The 18,537-nt window shown below is 43.8% G+C and overlaps 1 protein-coding gene across 3 annotated transcripts; it reads right to left on the reverse strand.

Moving 5' to 3' along the window:
* Positions 1-363: 363 nt before the first annotated feature.
* Positions 364-15,344, reverse strand: st8sia1 (ST8 alpha-N-acetyl-neuraminide alpha-2,8-sialyltransferase 1). 3 transcript variants are annotated; one of them, XM_054753603.1, is made up of 8 exons: positions 14,826-15,344; positions 14,626-14,727; positions 9,906-14,517; positions 8,953-9,467; positions 7,075-7,219; positions 2,757-2,866; positions 2,415-2,507; positions 364-1,786 (listed from the first exon to the last, which is right to left on the reverse strand). In XM_054753603.1, exons 4-8 carry the CDS (start codon positions 9,129-9,131, stop codon positions 1,306-1,308), a joined length of 1,008 nt encoding a protein of 335 aa, XP_054609578.1. In that variant the 5' UTR covers positions 9,132-9,467; positions 9,906-14,517; positions 14,626-14,727; positions 14,826-15,344; the 3' UTR covers positions 364-1,305. The 3 variants fall into 3 exon arrangements, with proteins under 3 accessions (XP_054609578.1, XP_054609577.1, XP_054609579.1); XM_054753602.1 differs by having other exon boundaries at positions 8,953-14,517; XM_054753604.1 differs by having other exon boundaries at positions 8,953-14,517; positions 14,626-15,344.
* Positions 15,345-18,537: the final 3,193 nt, after the last annotated feature.

An 18,537-nucleotide genomic window follows, 5' to 3' on the forward strand; every position in this document is an offset into this window, starting at 1 on the left:
TAATATGATCTATGAACAACAAAACATCGCATATCCAGAGTACGTTAACATCTCTCCTCGTTTACTTCCCTGTCGACCTCCTCAGCGTATTTTGCAATCAAGCAACAACGCGACAAACACTGCAAAATGTTGGGAGAGAGAATACCACAAGCTACCCAGCATGCCTTGCGGCAGGACTATATGATGGTGATTTTGGCATGGGTATTTTGCATAGATATTTATTTGTAGGTAGGTCAGTAGGCAGGTTACGTTGTGCTTCACGTCTTGTGTTGGACCGCCTTTTTCTACAAGCAACAGATTGCAGCTGACTATGCCTCGTACGAATCAAGCGTGCCTTAACAGCACGGCAAGTCATGTTGCTGGATACAGCTTCCATGTTAAAGGTTGTAAAAAAAGGAATTTGGAAACGACTGGTGAGCCAGATTCAAACGCTTGGGCCACAGTTTGCCCCACCCCACACCACCCATACCTCCTGCTACGTCTTCTTCTCCGGCATTCCAGGTGCCTTATGTGTTAATGAGCGAGGGTGAAACTCAATGAATGTATGGGGAAACACGGGGAAATAGACAAGACCAAATATACACCGTTGAAAGCCCTCCTCCATGACCAAGTCACATGACGGCTCAACAAACAAAAGTTAGTGCAAGTAAACAGCGACAAAAAAAACAAATACACGTCTGCCGTGAACCGTCACAGGACAATGGGCACAAACACGACATCATCGGCTGGTATCTCAGCTGACCGTATGGCACATTCACACTTATCACCCTTTGCACGCAAAAAACCGCAAAGGAGTATTTAGCTGCTCTTAGGCATCGTGTTTGGCTCTCGTGCACATGCACCAAAACACAATATTTCTATGAAAAATACCGGAGGAGAGGGGACAGGAAGATGCCAAATAATAGTAAGACCGCACACAGCGTGTCTGAGAGTTGGCAATAAGCTAAATATTTCCCCTTCTTGTCCCAGGAGGGTTCAACTTGGGTTGACTTGATTGGCCACCCGTGGCTCCTGTCTTGACCGAAAGCCTTATTTGGCATCTGGACGACAACCGATTGAACTATTCCCGCAGCTCCTCCCCGCCTTCTGTTTGACAACTGGGGGAGGTAATGGCGATGTAGGGGGTGTGGTCCAGCTGCCCCATATGTCAAAAAGATACAGTAACAACTCCCCGCCCCCTTAGAAATCCACCTGAATTAGTCCCAAGAGGCTTGGATGGAGCTATGGTGAATATTTATCTTGGCATTAGGGAGGGTAATGTATGAGCAGTTCATGTTTGCATTAGGGACGCTCACTGGCGGCGCACTAGCTCCCCGGCTCCTCTTGAGAGCAGCGTCCCAGCCTCATCCGCAGTGTTCCGCTCTTGTGCAGCTCCCACAGCTGCACAAACTCCTCAGACATGGCGTGGAACCAGCTGTTCTGCTGCACGTTGTCGTAGTAGTGGTGGCTGATGGGCCGCTCGGCCAGGTCCACCGAGAAGGGCCAGAAGCCGTACACGACCACCTCCTCGCACAGCCCCAGCGCCAGGCTCACCATGAAGAGCCCTGTGGAGAGGCGCCTGGCGTGCACGTTGTGGGCCTTCCAGAATTGGCCCACGCTGCGCAGGAAGGCCGGGTTGGCGAAGAGCATGGTGAGGTTGGACGAGGAGTCCGCCAGGGCGTAGGAGGCCCGCAGGGACGGGTCGGTGCCGGGCCTCATGGAGAAGGCCGGCATGTATATGTAGCTAGAGCCGTAGGCCTTCACGCTGTCCACAAAGGACTTTCTGGACCATAGGAGGCCCTGGAATCTAAAATGGAGATCACAGTACACTAATTATAGATTATTATCATTCATGACTGGACGTCTTTTGCTGTTACATCAACACAATGCAAAAAGACGTAAATACAATTACCTTAAAAGTTACATTTAAAAAAAGGAATAAATAAAAGTGAATAAAATAAAAAAATAAATAACAAATTTTACAAAATGAAATGAATAATATGGAAGTGAGTTTCCACCACAGAAAGAAAAAACATCCTGATAGGAAGTCATAATGATGAGATAAAAAGTCAGAATTATGGGGTAAAAGGCAGAAATTACGAGATAAAAAGTCAAAATTACGAGATAAAAAGTCATTACGATACAAGACGGTCATAATTATGAGATCAAAAGTTGATAAAATTCAGAATTATGAGAGAAAAAGTCATAATTATGGAATAAAACATTGAAATTATGACATAAAAAGTCACAATATAAAAAAGTAATTATTATGAGCTAAAAAGTTGTAGTTATGAGATGCAAACATGCAAGCATATATATTTCTTTCCTGTGAAATAAACCATAATGTGATGTTCTATGAAGCCGTCAACCCTTAAACACAGGTTACATGTGGATCAAACATCACAATGCATAGAAAAATGGGCCTTTTGCGTCACCTTTTGTCAATGATGCTGGGGTTGGCCGTCACCAGGTGGGTTTTGCTTCCCACATCCTCCACGAATTCCTTGGAAACGGGCGGAAGGTTACACCTGAATGTGGGGGAAAAAACATCCCAGCAATGAAAATGCGTTTCATGATATCTTTTCATGGGATGTGTCATTGCTTCGGTGAGATGAGAGGTTCAAGTTTTGCAGTGACTATGCAAAGCAAGGCCACTCAAATAAGACACGCTATTTCCTCCTCAAGCACCCTTCAGCTATTTGTCATTGGCAGCTCCTCCGTGCTCCTCCCCTGACTTGTTGACATGTTTGGAAGGCCCTAAATGCCAAGCAAACAACCTCATGACGAAGTCGAACTGGTCGATGTTGCGCCCGCATCGGCTGTGCCGCAGGATGCCTCCGTTTCCCACCACCGCACATTTCTTCAGGGGTAGCTGCAAAGGGTTGTCCTGGAAAGGAATCATAACAAGCGCACATCACTTCTAGTGAAACATGACTCATCTTGGCTTCACTCAAATATTGCAGCAGCTTTGCTCCAAGTTTCTGCTACAGCCTCAGAAGAACAGAGAGATTTGATCAGGAAGGAGATGGCTGCCGTTATGGAACTGCCTCCAAATGTCTTCACTTGGGCCGCCATCTTTGTTGTTTTTGCCTCCTTTTCACCCTCTCCGTCACATTTGATTGACCTTAGCGTGCAATCGCAGCACGTGATTGCCGATGAGATGTATGCACACGCACACTTCCTTCCTTAGGGGCTCCTAGGGGTTTGGAATTTCCATTATTTTGCCTCTTTCTTTCAGGTCAAACCCCTCCGACTAAAGCCAAACTTACCCAAAACCAGCTACGAACAGTTTTGTATTCTTTCATAGCAGCCCTCCACTTGTCACTTACTGCTGGCCCTATCAGAACACAGAACACTATCAGAAGCACTGACCTACATTTACACAACTTCCATTCTAGCGTTTCTTCAGTGAAATTGTATTCATTTACCCCAACAGCCAATTCTTTTCATTTAGTAGCATGTCTCTTGGCTGCACTGCTTCCGCTAGTGTATTTGTATCTTCCATATTTGTACCCAGAGCCTTCAGAATCAGGAGTGCCGACCCGTGTCACATACACACTATTAACAAAGGGGCTGTTTTTTTTTTTTATTTGGCCAATCAGACTTCAGATTCACCTCTCAGGGCCAGCAAGCCGGCCACAGTGACGTCAGCGCTTTTCTGTTCTCCGATTGGTTGATCGGAGCAAACAAGCTAAATTTCGCCCATAACGGTTGACTGAGCCATTAAACCGCAACACCGAAAACCGACCAGAGCTCGGCTCACGGGACAAAGTGGGGGTAAGGTTACCATTGATGCACTACACCGCTGATGGGAGGTCATACAAAAGCCCAACTGTCCCTTTCACACTTGTCCACCAAGACACATTCCTCTGAGGGGCGGAAAAGGTTCGTCTCTGATCAAATCAATATCTTGCATGAGGATATCACAAAGGATACAATAGCTTGGTTGTAAACTGGGGGGCTTGGTGGCCTGTGTGTGAAATAGCCACAAATAACCCATTGGTCATACAGGTCAGGGGTCTCACGGAGCCACGCACAAAGACCACAAAGCTAGCGTACTCGTCCTAAAATAAGATACGGGGAGAAATTAATTAATAAGAAAATTCCAGAATCCCAAGGACGAGGACCAGAACAGGACGCGTTGCCGTGGGAACCAGGTCAGAAGGGAGCCCCTTTGTGCTCTAAGGGGGACCAGGACTAGAATTGTCAATGGAAAAAAGAGAAGATTTCTAGAGGAACCATGAGGAGCTGGGACGTCTCCCTTGAACTTAAAATTGTGTCTTTTTGCTTCACACCAATAAATCTAAGATGGTGAAAATGAAACTGACAGATACTCGGTGGTACTGTGCTTGTGTAATAATAGCCGTTGAGGCAGCAGTGATGATGGCTGGGTTTGCTTGGGAGATGAGGAAGTGACAAGTGGATCAGAGCCGGTATCGTGGAGACAGGGATCTGACAGGGATCACGAGCTCAAGGCTCATGACCGTAGATGAAGCCACTAGTCCTTATGTTTACAACGCTCATAGACTAACATCCTTCCTGTGCTCGACCACTGAAACACATCCCGGTGTGTGCGCACATTCCTAATGAAGCCGCCGCTAATAATAGAGCGCACGTTAAGGGAGGTGACCGCAACATGCAAGGTGTGTCTGGATTTTGGCAAACATGCAAATGATGCATTCACTGTCAGACCGAAAGTGGTTTGTCCAGTTCACCCACATAGCCCTCAGATGATGTTGATAAATACTGGCCAGGAACGCAGTGCATGTGGAACTCATGTTCATTTACTAACTTATGTTTGGACACTATGAAACAATTTCCCTCCACGCAACACTGAAAACAAGAAAAGGCCAATGTTATTCACAAGAACACAAACTGTGGGTGCACACAAACAAAAATGTCTTCCTGTTCTTCAGTCTACTGCGCTTGGCTTTGAGTATTGTTTAGGTTAGCATGCTAACAGGCTAACACCTAGCTGGGTGCCTGTATTTTTTGTGCAGTGGAGCCTTGGGATAGATGAACATTTATTTTGATAAAAATGTGAGAAACACTATTGAATTCAAGAAACTAGAAAAGCACTGGGAGAGCACAGACCTCCGCCAAGCGCCACAGTTCACCCCATATTGTGACTTACACCATACATATTAGTCCTACATGTATTTTATCTACATATTTAGATTCCTTGACCGTGAAAACGCACCGTTAGCAAGTGGATTCTTAATGATATCAATATTAGTTCAGTAGTTATACACAAAAATGGCATTTTCCGTAATGGCGGTTTTGTTCCGATTTAGCTGCATAGCTTTTGAAGATACTGTAGAACACACTCCAGATTCCACAGTGTCTTGGCTTATATAATAGTGTTTGCTGCATGTTTATAGCTTCTTTGGTTGTCTTCCTATAAATGCCAAAGGTCCCCTATTTTTTCATATTCTGGATCATAGTATCCGGAATGATTCCATGATCTGGAGTAGTCTTTGATATTTTCTAGAACCTGTTGGAAACTTGTCCTGCATATTTTTTCCCCAAGTGCTCTGACAATTTCTTGTGGAGTTATATGCACAGATAGCGAAAATAATCTTCTCACGCGGTGTTAAAGAATTCCTGGGTCCTGGCGGTTGATCTCGCTGCCACACCATGCCTTTGGGAACAGTTATGTCTTCATTGAAGGTTAGGGTTAGTAACCTTAACTCATTTATCCCTTTCATTTGTCATTTATGTGCATTTACAATTGATTTACGCATGTGGACGGGTAACATAGCTGAGGAGGATGCACGCAAACCGAGGCAAAATTGTGGCGTGATTTTTTTTTTTAACGTTACCCGAAAAACAAGCTAATTGGGGAGGATGCTAACCAAGGTTCCTTCCACTGTATATGACTTGTTCAGAAAATAGTACTCACAGACTACCAAAATATATCGTCCATGGGTAAATCGGTACAACAATGTAGAAACTGCCCCTATCTGCTGAGCTTGTTAGCGGGTTGCTAAACACTTCACCTTTCAGTAGGATTTTGTATCAAACATAATGTAAAATGTCTGGATTTGTGTTATTGATGATTGATTTTGAACATAAATAGTGCTCGTCATTATTAGTACAATTTCTTATAGAGAATTGGGTGAATTAAAACAACTTGGATGGAAGTGTTAAGCATATTGTAATGTGTAGAAACCGTTTTTTTTGTTTAATTCATCAATGTTAGACATACAGCCTACTGAATAAATGATAAAACTGTGTATTTTAAATATAAATATGTCGAAACTGCCCCTATCTGCTGAGCTTGGCTTTGAGTACCGCTTAGGTTAGCATCCTAACACCGAGCAGGATGCTGAACACTTCACCCTTCAGTAGGATTTTGTATTAAACATATATGTGTGTCTGATTTGTTTTTATATTTATGACTTAGTTTACACTAGCTAGCAAAATACAGTATTTTTAGTAGCATACTTGTGTGTTTTTAATGTGAAATACTACCATGTTTGTAGCGTTTTAGTCATAAATAGTGCTCATTATTAGCAAAATTACCTACAAAACACCAGGCTAACTCTCGCCACCGCTCCTGTTATGATCTCCATTTCTTTTCACCTCACCTTCCCCCATATCCTTTGTGAACGAGCATGCACAGATCGCGCCTGCAAATTAGGGTCACATATTCATTGCATTTCTCCCCCACAAGCAGGATATTAGTGCACCGCTCCAAGGCCTTCTGGTTTAATAGTGCTGGTCTACTCCACTGCAAAAAAAAAACAAAAACACAACAATTCTGGCCACAGATTCACATGCCGTTGTGGAAGCATGCAAAAGTAGAGCAGAGAGCTTTATCTGGCTACAAACAAACACCCACTGGGACCATTTTTTCCATTGCGGTGTGCATGCAGGGACGTCTGTTTTTGGATTTCCAACAAACGCCACTCGAAAACAGAACCGTTCTGCATTTGGGTTGCAAGTAAAAGAGAAACAATGCCATCTGATAAATGCTCAACTTCGTTTCTGCACATCTCACATCCCTGACACCCACCAGCGGGCTCATATTGTGCTGAGTGCGTGCAAAACAATCGCCATCATACGCTCTCGGTTGCGCGGCCAGCAGCTCACCTGCACAAACAGCGAGTGCGTGTCGTTGTTGACCGTGTGCGAGTAGTAGAACTCGCCGTCGTACCACAGCACTTTGCCCAACGGCGTGTTCTCCTTAGTCAGCGCAAACTGCTTCTGGGGGTCGCAGCAGTCCCTCATCAGCTTCCTGTTGTAGAGGGCAGGGGGAAATCGTATTATACATCCAGAACATTTTGGTGAGGATCCTGATATACGTGCAGATAACCCCCATCCCCTCATTTATTGTCATTTTTTTCTATATTTTGTTCAAGGAATAATGCATGTGTCTTATTCTAGTTCCTAGGTTCCCAAAATGGGGTACGCCAATTGTAATGGGGGTACGTGAATACTAATAAGTATCAACAGAGCATGAAGCTGTTCATTGCTCTGTCATGTCACGTTTGAACCACTAGATGCTAGTCAAGTATCGTGTACATGTATGAAGTTGGCTATTGTGGCACTGAGTTGGTGAGGAAGAGGTAACTCATTACTTTGCAAGCAGAGGAACATCACTGCTCACCCACTGAAATCGAGGCCGGCAAAATTATCGAGTTCATTTTCATTCATTGGCTGATTCTTTCATTCATTTGCAAGCTGAATTTGCAAAAGCCTGTGACACTGGACAGCGAACGGACGGACTGAAAAGAGCTCTGCACCGCACTGATTCAAAAGATTCAGGCTATTTTTGGTATGCCTCCTGACCACAGATCTGGACCATAATGACAGGTCTGTTTGCCAACACACTGGCTTGAAGAGCCAACCTTCGCTCACATCCTCAGTTCACAGCCACTGACCAAGCAATAAGAGCTCAATCACATGACGACATTAAGTGCTCAGCAAAGAACATCAGGGAAATGAAGAACAACACTGCGTCGCTTCATCAACACAATTGATTGGCTGGGAGAAAATGTGGCAAAATGGTGAAAAAATGGTCCCATATGTCGCAAACGATGTGAAGGACTGACGATTGGGAACAGTACACATGCGTGAACATTGTGATTGTGACCGGGCTCCACATTACACGCAGGTCTTAACAAGATGTTGCTTCGACAGAGCAACAGGCGGCCACTTTCCCAATCAAAGGGGGCGGATGTGGATGTCAACAACATCCATACATGCACCCCAATGTCTGGCGAGAGGATTTTAAACAAGGTGGCACTGCTAAGGCAGAAAAGCAAGCTGAAAGGAAGAAGCATCTAGAAAAAAGCATGTGCCAATGACTTTACACCAACAACAGATTACACCAAATTCAACAATACAGTTCATTCACTTTTAACCTTTTCAACACCTTCCTTCTTTTCACACACAAAGTGAACCAAATGTAAAATGCAATATGTAAGCAAGCACATATTGCGTCCACGTGTCAGTTATGGTGTGAATGAGTTATCGGTAATTAGACAGGAGAGGAGGTAGCATTAAATAAGTTCCTCTTTCCTCCTACGCTTCTGAGACGTGCTGGAATGTGTGCCAAATGTAACCACGTCATGTTCCGTCATGTAACTGGTTAAGCATGTCGGAAACAAAATCATATCACACCAAATTGTTGCACACGATCCAGGTTATCATAAGAATTGTGTAGTATTTTCTACACAACTACTGCACTGCAACTTGCACAAAATGTAACCACCTTCAAATTCTAATTACAAGTAGGAGAGGAAATTGTGATTTACGATCACATTTGTCCTTTTTCTTGAGACACGTTAAGCCGGTTGTGAAGGTCGCTTATTGTTATTATACTAATCTTTATCTCTAAAGCTCTAAAGCTTTAGCTTGGAGAATTATCCTCTCAATTGATGGGCTTTATTGATACAAATGAAAAGCAAAAGTACCGTTGTTGTGTAGTTTCTTTACAGGAGGATGGATACAAGACAATGGGGGTACCTGTACAAGTCTATGCCCGTCTGGTTCCTCTTCCAGGCGTTCCCCTGCCTCAGCACCTCTTCCACGATGTCCTTTTCACGGGGGAGCCTGTACACCGGGAACACATAGAACCAGCACAGTACCAGCACGAACACAGCGGCCCACGCCGACAGCCTGGCCCGGTAGCACCGCATCAACATCTTCCCCTCTACGCTGCCTTTCTCGCTCCCTCGCGTCTCGGTCTGTCGGTGGCCTTCAGAGCGGCCGGTGCATGGAGGTCGTCTCCACCGAGCTGCCGCTTGCAGCAAGCCGCCGCCTCGTGCCGGGCACGGGGTGGAGAGTGACTGATGGCTCGGAGGCAATGGGAGGGCAGACGGTGGAGACGCCGCACGCAGGGCTGGTTTGGAGTCAAGCAGGTTTTGCTCACACGCAGTGCGTCTTCTCGGTGTACAAACGCTACCGCAGAGAAGCCATTCTCCCTAGCCTCCTTCTCGGCGTGGCGCCCTTTCCTTTCTCGGGGCCTCTCATCGGAGGTCCTGCAGCAAGGGGGAGTAGGCACTAGTGATGGGTCGTTCGCGAACAATCCAGCTCTTTGGACTGAACGACGAGAGCCGGTTCCTTGAAATGAACGAACCGTCGTTTTTTCTCGTCTTTTGTCCCCCCGTTTTTAAAACAAACAAGCAATGCGGTTAGTTTGGAGCTCGTTTTTCTCCTACGGGGAAGTGGATATTACGTCCATTGTGTACATACTAACTTTTTCAAGTGTCTTTTGGCGTCATTTACATGAAGCTATATGGTAAGAACTGCTTTAATAAGGGAGTCACTAAGTCCTGCAATAACAATGAATGTGCAAGCCATTAATATTTGGTGGACACTGGCAGCTTGGACTTAGGTCTTGTTATTGATTACTCTGTGCACTTTTGTGTGAAATTAAACTATAAAAAGGTTCTTTATACTTGATTCATTCTACTTACTGACATTTGGTTGGTGGATGCGGTCTAGTTTTGTCGATTTCCGGGGATGATATTTTGCTGTCCTACCACCGAGCTCCACACGAGGGAAGTATAGGCCTTGCGCATGCGCGTGTCCTCGACCCACGGGACCAAACAGTGGGATCGTTCATTGATCGTTCGGCTAGCATGACGCGGAAACGTTCTGAATATGTTTGCTGCGAACTTGAGGGGCAACATTCATAGAATGTTCCAAGAATGTTACATAAGTTTTGCACATTGCGGGAGCAATAGGAGAATATTATTTTAACGTTGGGTGTTACGTGGGTGTCCCTTGAAGCATACAGCCAGGCGTTACATGAAATGAAAAACTTTAAATCAGAGCAAATTCTTCATTTTTTAGAGCCTTCTTGTTGTCAGGTTTGTTTATAAGTTGAATATATTGTTCAAAATCTTTGAGGAAAAAAATGAAAATGTTTTTTTTACTGCAATATTTGCATTTGTGGATGAAAACTTGGCCAAAATAATAAATAGACAAAAGGACTAAAAAATGCCTGTATAGGAAATGATCAGGAACGCAAGATGGACAGGCGGATTGGTGCGACGTCTGCAGTGATGCGGACTCTGCATCGGTTCGTTGTGGTGAAGAGGGAGCTGAGCCGAACGGCAAAGCTCTCAATTTACTGGTCGATCTACGTCCAACCGGTAGGTGGCCTTGGGGAAGACCCAGGACACGTTGGAGAGACTATGTCCCTAAACTGGCCTGGGAACGCCTCGAGATCCGCCGGGAGGAGCTGGACGAAGGAGCCGGGAAGAGGGAAGTCTGGGCTTCCCTGCTTAGGCTGCTGCCCCCGCGACCCGACCTTGGATAAACGGAAGAAGACGGATGGATGAGGAAATTATCATTCAACAAGCCAAAGAAGCAGAAAAACATATCAGACATACGAAAATAAGTTGACAATCTTAAGCGTGTGTAAGAAAGAATATCACAGTCAATTATTAGACAAAAATAAAAACAATATTACAGCAACTTGGGGCTTTCTAAACAGTATTATAGTACTAAGAAAGCAGACTGTCCTCATTATTTTATGGTTGGAAACACCAATAATGATGATATGAATGAGGTAGTTGAAAAGTTGAATAACTACTTTGTAAATATTGGACCAAAACAGGAAGAAGAGATTCCAAAATTCTGGACAGTCGAGGAAAGGAATGAAACAATAGACAGGAATCTTAATTCCATGTTCCTCGCTGATGTGACAAAAAAGGAAATCACTGATCTTGTCAAGAACTGTCAAGCAAAAACGTCGGCTGATTGTAATGGAATTGAAATGGAAACGATATAAAAGGCTTATCAAGGACATCGTAGAACCGCTGAGGTACATCAGTAACTTATCATTCCAGACTGGTAAATTTCCTAATAAAATGAAAACAGCTAAAGTAGTTACAATCTTCAAAAACGGAAACAAACATAAATTTACAAACTACCGACCAGTTTCCTCATTACCACAATTTTCTAATAGCAGTTTGGACAAATGTATTAATAAGAATGAATTACTTGCGGACAGCCAATACGGATACAGAGCTAGCATTTCAACCCCCATGGCACTGATTGAAATGACTGAGAAAAGTACCAACGCTATAGACCAGCTGCAGTATTTATGCATCTGACAAAAGCTTTCCATACAATTAATCACAACATCCTAATTACAAAGTTGGAAAGGTACGGAATCAGAGAGTTAGTTTTAAATTGGGTTAAAAGTTACCTAGCAAACAGGAAGCAATTTGTAAAGCTAGGAGAATACACATCTGCAAGTTTAATTATTACGTGCAGAGGACCACAGAGTCAATACTGGGTCCAAAATTGGTTACATTGTTTATTAATGACATCTGTAAAGTGACTTAAAGTTGGTATTATTTGCGGATGATGCTACTGCTTTTTGTTCTGGGGAAAGCACAGGAGAGCTAATGAATAAAGTCACAGATGAAACGGCCATACTAAAAAGATGGTTTGATAAAAATAGATTATACTTGAACCTAAGTAAAACTAAAATAATGCTATTTGGTAATAGCAGAAAGGACATGTATGACCAAATACAAATTGACGGTGTGGACATAGAAATGGTGAGCAAAAATACATTTTTGGGATCATGATAGATGAAAAACCGAGCAGTAAATCTCACATTAACAATAGACAACATAAGGTGGCGAGAAACACCTCAATATTGATAAAGCAAAATTTGTTGAAATGTACGGTACTCCTCTTTCTTTTTGCCATCTTCTTCGTCAAAAGTGTTTGCACTAGCTACAGAATTAGCTAGGTGGAAAATTTACTTCTTGCTCTCTCTTAATGACCAGGGTAGGCTACCATATTATGGCGCCTGACCCCTAAAGCATCCGCATTGCAGTAGAAAATGGATAGACAGATTAAAATGCTTTATAAGTAGAGATGCGCCGATCAGGGTTGTAAAAGAGGTGTTGGTATATTATCCAAACGTGTGACCTCTAAAGGACTCTATAAGGCAACTGATTAGAATTTTCAATCTCCCCAGGTTGTCCGGCTGGAATAATGATCGCAGACGTCCCGTCACATTCATGCCACTCTTTTTATGAAGCTGTTTGTTTATGGTTTCTATAAGACACAAATAAGATAGTCGTAATCACATTAACCATGCAAAGCATATGCAATTATATCTAGACATAGATAGATACATCTAAATACAAATGTAACTGATACCAAAATACTGTAGGGCCATTAGGAGAATTACTGTCTTTGTGTATTCTCGCCAAGCGCTGAAAATTACAATTGTCCTTGAATGCACCGTTGGCTGGACGCAAATGAAACTTTAAGATTACAAAAGGTCAGTGAAGGCATCACCAGCGAATTTACACAACAGCAATAAAATGGCCAAATTAGACAGCTGAGATGAATTACACCTTCAAAGTGACATATATGATTCTAAAGAATTTTATGTCGAAAAACACAGCAATAAACAGTTGAATTAAGTATCAAACCGACTACTTCGCACTGTGAACTCATTATTGCACTCCACTTGTGCAATTGACCAGGCGAGGAAAGAGGGGAACCTCATGGATGCATGAACATTGCTGAGGTGAGACGTGTGTCCACATGGAAAGGAAAGGACTTTAATGACGAGGAGTCGCTGTTCCTCTGATGGCTGCCACCTGCAGACTGATGGAGGTGATCACACTGAGCAAACGCTGCTCGATTGAAGTGGGTGGAGCCACGTCCCAATGAGGAGGATATGATTACTTTGGGATGCCGATGCGTACAGGACGTCCAGGAACTAGTAAAGCTTCAACCTCTTGAGCAAGGGTTTTATGCTGCCGATACCAATCCTCCGTACGGATACTGAAACTCATCGATTGTAAATGTACTATTGACTTTATCAGGGGGTAAGCAACATTTTTTTTGTGAGAGCTACTTTTACAAATTGCCAAGAGCTACTCATTTTTGCAACATTTATCTTCACGGCTTATTTCAAGCCAAACAATGCAAATGTGCTTGACTTACCAGAACATTAAAACTCTGGTATTTACAACTCACATTTTTAGATTTCAGAATGCGTTTCTTTCTAGTCTTCCTCTAGCCAGTAACTAGGACCTCAAGATGCAGAGAAGAGTGTCCGTGTAACTAAAGTTTATTACAAAGAGTCCAAAAACACAAAAGGAAAAAGTGTAACATCATCCAGGCCCAGCCACGGGTGAAAAAAAATACCCAAAAATAACTAAACCTAAAACACTGCTAGACACAGGGATAGCAGCATCCAAAAACACATCCGGGAATATCGACACGTCGGCATATGTGTCGACCTCAAAGAGCGAAACCCCAAACCCCAGTGAATCGCTTCAAGAAAACGTCACGTGACCAATAAAGATGCCCTTTTGTAACTTAAAGAAACGGCAGAGAATCAGCGGTATAATGTATTCACTTATTCTTAAAAAGTTAATATTCTATAGAATGCTGTCAGTTTTTGTGAAATCAAAATAGTGGCCAAAGATAGATATGTGTTTGTCTCATAGGGGTTGAGGCGGATGAGCAAAAAATTAAAAACAAGTATAGCTTGTTCAAAATAAAACTTACCTATGCAATGTGAGGTTTTCTTGCATCATTTCACTTTCAATGTTTGACAATTTGCAAAAGGATAACAAAAAAAGCTTTTGTACACATCAAGCGCCTTTATTTGGACATTCATTTATAAAATCAACTTTTGATCACACGATCCACATCTATCCAAGCCAAATTTGAATATAAACATAATCCGAAATCGATCCTAGGTACAAGACACGTGTACAAGCGTCTTTTATAGCGACTACAAGTGTCTTATGTTAAAAGGTCACCTTTCATGAGTCTTGGAAGACCGAGCGAACTCCAGGGTCTCCCGCAGCAGAGCCTTTAGTCGCGGCAGGGTTGACCTGGAAAACTCTCAGACAGTGACAGAGGTTGCATGGAACCATGAAGGACAAAGCAGTGCAACAATACCTGCCCAGTGTTACCTGACTTGCAACCAGTGGCCAGACCACAGCTGAGGTGCGTTTGGTCCGCTCGTCGGGCCAGCGCGTCGGGAGGCTTGGGAGCGCTCCCTGACTGGGCGGGGCGGCGTCCAGTGCGCCACTGTGAGACAAATACAGCCCATGAATCGTGCGACACACACATGTAGTGCTTTCTTTCGACTCGGTAACATTGTAAATTAAAAAAAAGGTGTAAATGTACTATTCACACCTTTTCCAACAGGAAAAAGTTCCTCCGCCTTGGAATGCGAGGTCACGTCATTCCCCGACATCCGGGTTACCAACATGTGCTAAACATGTCCTCAAAGTCCCTCTGTTGGAAGGCAAGACAATTCTCATAATATTCAGAATCCAGTGCTGTGTAAACACTACTGGGTGAAAGGCATTCGCCGTAAAGAAGGGACGGTGTACCGAGCGAGGCGATTGGTTTCTGCGAGTCATTGCTATTCGACGCCATGTTGTCTTCGTGCTCGCTTATCAAGTACTGCGTGGTGTTCTCCGGCGCCATTGCTCCAGGATGAAGTTGTCGCGTGCAGGCCGCGGCTCGTCTGTCCTTCCGTTGATCCACGCTGTAAGGGAGACCGACGCATCTTACTGCCCGTCGCCCATCCCGTCGTTGGCGCTTCCCCGTGTTCTGCTTCGCCGTGGTGCCTCGACACGATCCGAAGTGCTCGTCCTCCTCAGCGGCCATGCGCAGCTGCGTCCAGCGGACCTTGGTTGTGGGTTTCAAAGTTAGCCGGAGAGCTTCCATGTGTTCAGCGTTGCTCACATCCATCGTTTCAATGCACATCGCAAGATTGTGGAGAGAAAATTTTACAGAAAATATATATTATCTTATAAAAGTTTACAATACTCTACAAGGACAAACTGGCACTACGACCTCGTAGCTTCAACCACACCAGTGCGTCAGCAACACGCCGGTTTTATGCAAAGGTGTTACCCATAATGCACTGCGTTGGCTAAACTTTGTGTCGCTACTGCCACATAGTGGTGTGGAGGTGCGTCACACTTTGAAGTATTCGTTCAGAGTCCCTAGAAAAAAACAAGATCATAGCCGGTACGCTTTTAGATCGGCTATCAGATGTGGAGCCGGTCACAGCCGCCAACCCTCCCGTGTGTGGCGCCCATAAGGCGGATAGCTTTGGAGATTTAGAATGGGTGATCCAGGAGGTTCGATAAATCAAATGCATATGTGACGTATTAGTTAAAAAATGCAAACTTGAAGTTAAGCACAAGTCACAATAGTTACCTGATAATTTGCATTTAACGAGTTGCAAGAAAGGCAAGGGGTATCGTTAAGGCCCCGTTTTATACAATGATCCACCAATGTAAGCTTTTGCATGAACTGGAAATGAAAAAATAATTTCAGATGTCAGTGGTAGGAAAATCAAACACCCTCAGGAAGATATTGACAGTCCTGAGGGTGCATGGGGAGCTGCCCAACCAGTCCACAAGTGTTTTGTGGGCTTGGAGATTGTATTCAATCATGTTTCCTAAAGGAGTACTTTGGGAGCTTGGGGTACCAGACCACCTACAGTAATTCAGGCGGTGCACTCCCTGTAAGAGCTTGATCCGCATTGCCAGCAATAAGTCTGACTCATTTTCAGTGATGGTTAGACTCCACCAGGGTTGTGCTGAGTCCCTGTTCATGACTATTATGGACAGAATTTCTGGGCACAGCCAGGGCGTTGAGGGGATCCGGTTTGGTGGCTGGAAGGATTGGGCCACTGCTTTGTGCAGATGATGGGAGCCTGCTGACTTCATCAGGCCGTCATTGTCACCTCTCAGGATCGGTTTGCGGCAGAGTGAAGTGGCTAGGATGAGAATCAACATCTCCAAGTCAGAGTTCATGGTTCTCGCCCGAAGAAGTTCACTAGTGAGGGAAGGATAGAACGTGAGATTGACAGGCAGATCGGTGCGGCGTCAGTCCGATAAGATGAAGAGGGTGCCGAGCCATCAATTGACCGATCTACTTTCCTGCCCTCACCTATGGTCATGAGCTTTTGGGTAGTGACCGAAAGGACAAGGTCGTGGCCAAAATGAGGTTTCTCCGTAGGGTGGCTGGGCTCTCCTTTAGAGACAAGAAAAGTCACTGTCATCTGGGAGAGACTCAGAACCGCAGCTCCTCCGTATTGAGAGGAGCCAAATGAGGTGGCTTGGGCTTTGTTCAGGATGCCTCTCAGACGCCTCTCTTGGCAGGTTTTCAGGTAGGAGGCCTCGGGGAAGACCTGGGACACGGTGGAGAGACTATGTCTTTCATCTCTCATTTCCACACGCAGAATATATGTACAGTAGGGGAGACTGGGGACAGTTGCAACACTTTTTACATTACTCTCAATTACTCAGAGATTATTTAGACTAGGCACACCAGATCCTTCCATAGTAAACCTACATCTGTCTGCTAAATACCCACACCATTTAAAGATGGCTACATATAACATATCCATCACAATATTTATTTGAATAAAAAGATGTTGCAACTGACCCCAAACCAATCAGGGACGGTTGCAACATATCAAAAAACGGTAAACTTCACCAAAATGTTATGCTTTTTGTTTAAATAACCACAGTATATAATATTAAAGTATTTAATAAGTTCAGTTTTGTGTAAAACATGGGCCTACTTTGAGTCAATGTGCAAATGTTACGGAAGCTATACAAACTCAATATTTCAGTTTGGGACAAAAAGAATAGAATAATTTAGAGTGCAAAAAACATTTATTACACATGTGAACAAACAGTGAACAGTTTTAGTGAACAAAATTCACATTGTTTTAAAACTCCAGTGAATATAAAGTTTGATTTTTAAGTTTTGTTAAAGGCACACAAATGCTTAAAAAATAAAACTGCAACACTCGCCTCTTCCCCAACAAATCTGCTGTCTTGTGAACTATTCCAGCAGCTTCTGAACAATTCTGCAGAACCCAGAACATTTCTGCTAACTCACAGAAAAAAAACAGACATCTTTTTCCTCTTCAGAGTCTGATACTTCTCTCTTCTTTTTTTGTTTTCTTTACACTTTTCTTTGTGGTTTGATGTTCTTGTATTCTTTTTTTTTGCCTTCCTCTGTTCAGATTTTGAATTATTTTGTTTATCATTCGCATTAATTTCTTATTATGATTCCCTATTCTGCCCATCATGAGCAGTAAAATATATTAATTGAGCCTAGTGTGGTCTATTTTGATATTAGCATGGGGACAGTATCAGTCAGGACAAAACACCATGTGCCAACTAGCCACAGTGACATTGACAAATGTAAGCAATGTTGCTGGATAGTCAACAAAACAGTGATTCAAACCAGGTAGGTTTGGAGTAATTCATACAAAATATTAGGATAGTATGACAAAAATACAGCTACTTTCATTCCTCCAAAACAACTTTGTCTTGATAGAAGCTGGACCAGATGCGCAATGTGGCCGCTTTCTTCTTGGCGAGTAGAGGGCCTAACTGAGCATGTGCAGTTTGAGTGTCATCACTCTAGCATGTTACTGATTAGACAAATAAGGCTTGTTGCAACCGTCCCCTGTTGCAACTGTCCCCAGTCTCCCCTACTATAAAACCATTTTGGGCCATTTGTTTAGACCGTTGCAGGACTTTAAACTACCACATGGTGGCAGTAGCGCCTCGTGCGTACAATTAGAAGGTAATTCCAGAGACTTTATGTGTGAATGCAAAGCGGAAGGAAGTGTTGATTGGTGTTTCAAGGTGTTATGGGTCATCTTTACCGGCTCCTGTAAAGCCCCAATGAATATCCTTGTCTTTGTGATGGCCTGGGGTGGGTGATGTTACTGCTGGTCGCCATGTGGTCACCGTGTGCTGCTGTGAGTGATGGCCAGCAATTACACCTGAAGCTTCACTGTGGATGTGTGCACTCGCAGAAGGCCGCTGTTGGGAGGATTAATGAATGCGCCTGCAGAGCTGCCACACCATCCATCAATTTGTGATTGGTGCAGTCCATACCACCCAGCAACCCCCACCCTGTACAGGTCCAGGTGTCACATCTGTGTTTCTAACTATAGTCTCTTACCAAACAATCCACAGTTAAATTCTTCCATGAGTTAACATTAAGAGGAATGGATCTGCTCATTTCTGTCAAACCTGCACTTCCATTGTAGGTGGCTGC

The sequence above is a fragment of the Dunckerocampus dactyliophorus genome, chromosome 15, assembly GCF_027744805.1.
Source record: "Dunckerocampus dactyliophorus isolate RoL2022-P2 chromosome 15, RoL_Ddac_1.1, whole genome shotgun sequence".
NCBI classification, from domain to species: domain Eukaryota; kingdom Metazoa; phylum Chordata; class Actinopteri; order Syngnathiformes; family Syngnathidae; genus Dunckerocampus; species Dunckerocampus dactyliophorus.

Coding starts and splice junctions, on each gene's coding strand:
- st8sia1 (XM_054753603.1), bottom strand. CDS start 9,131: ATGTTGATGCGGTGCTACCGGGCCAGGCTGTCGGCGTGGGCCGCTGTG. Junction 2,508..2,756: donor CAGTTCGACTTCGTCATGAG/GTTGTTTGCTTG, acceptor CCCCACATTCAG/GTGTAACCTTCCGCCCGTTT. Junction 1,787..2,414: donor CCCAGCATCATTGACAAAAG/GTGACGCAAAAG, acceptor TCTCCATTTTAG/ATTCCAGGGCCTCCTATGGT.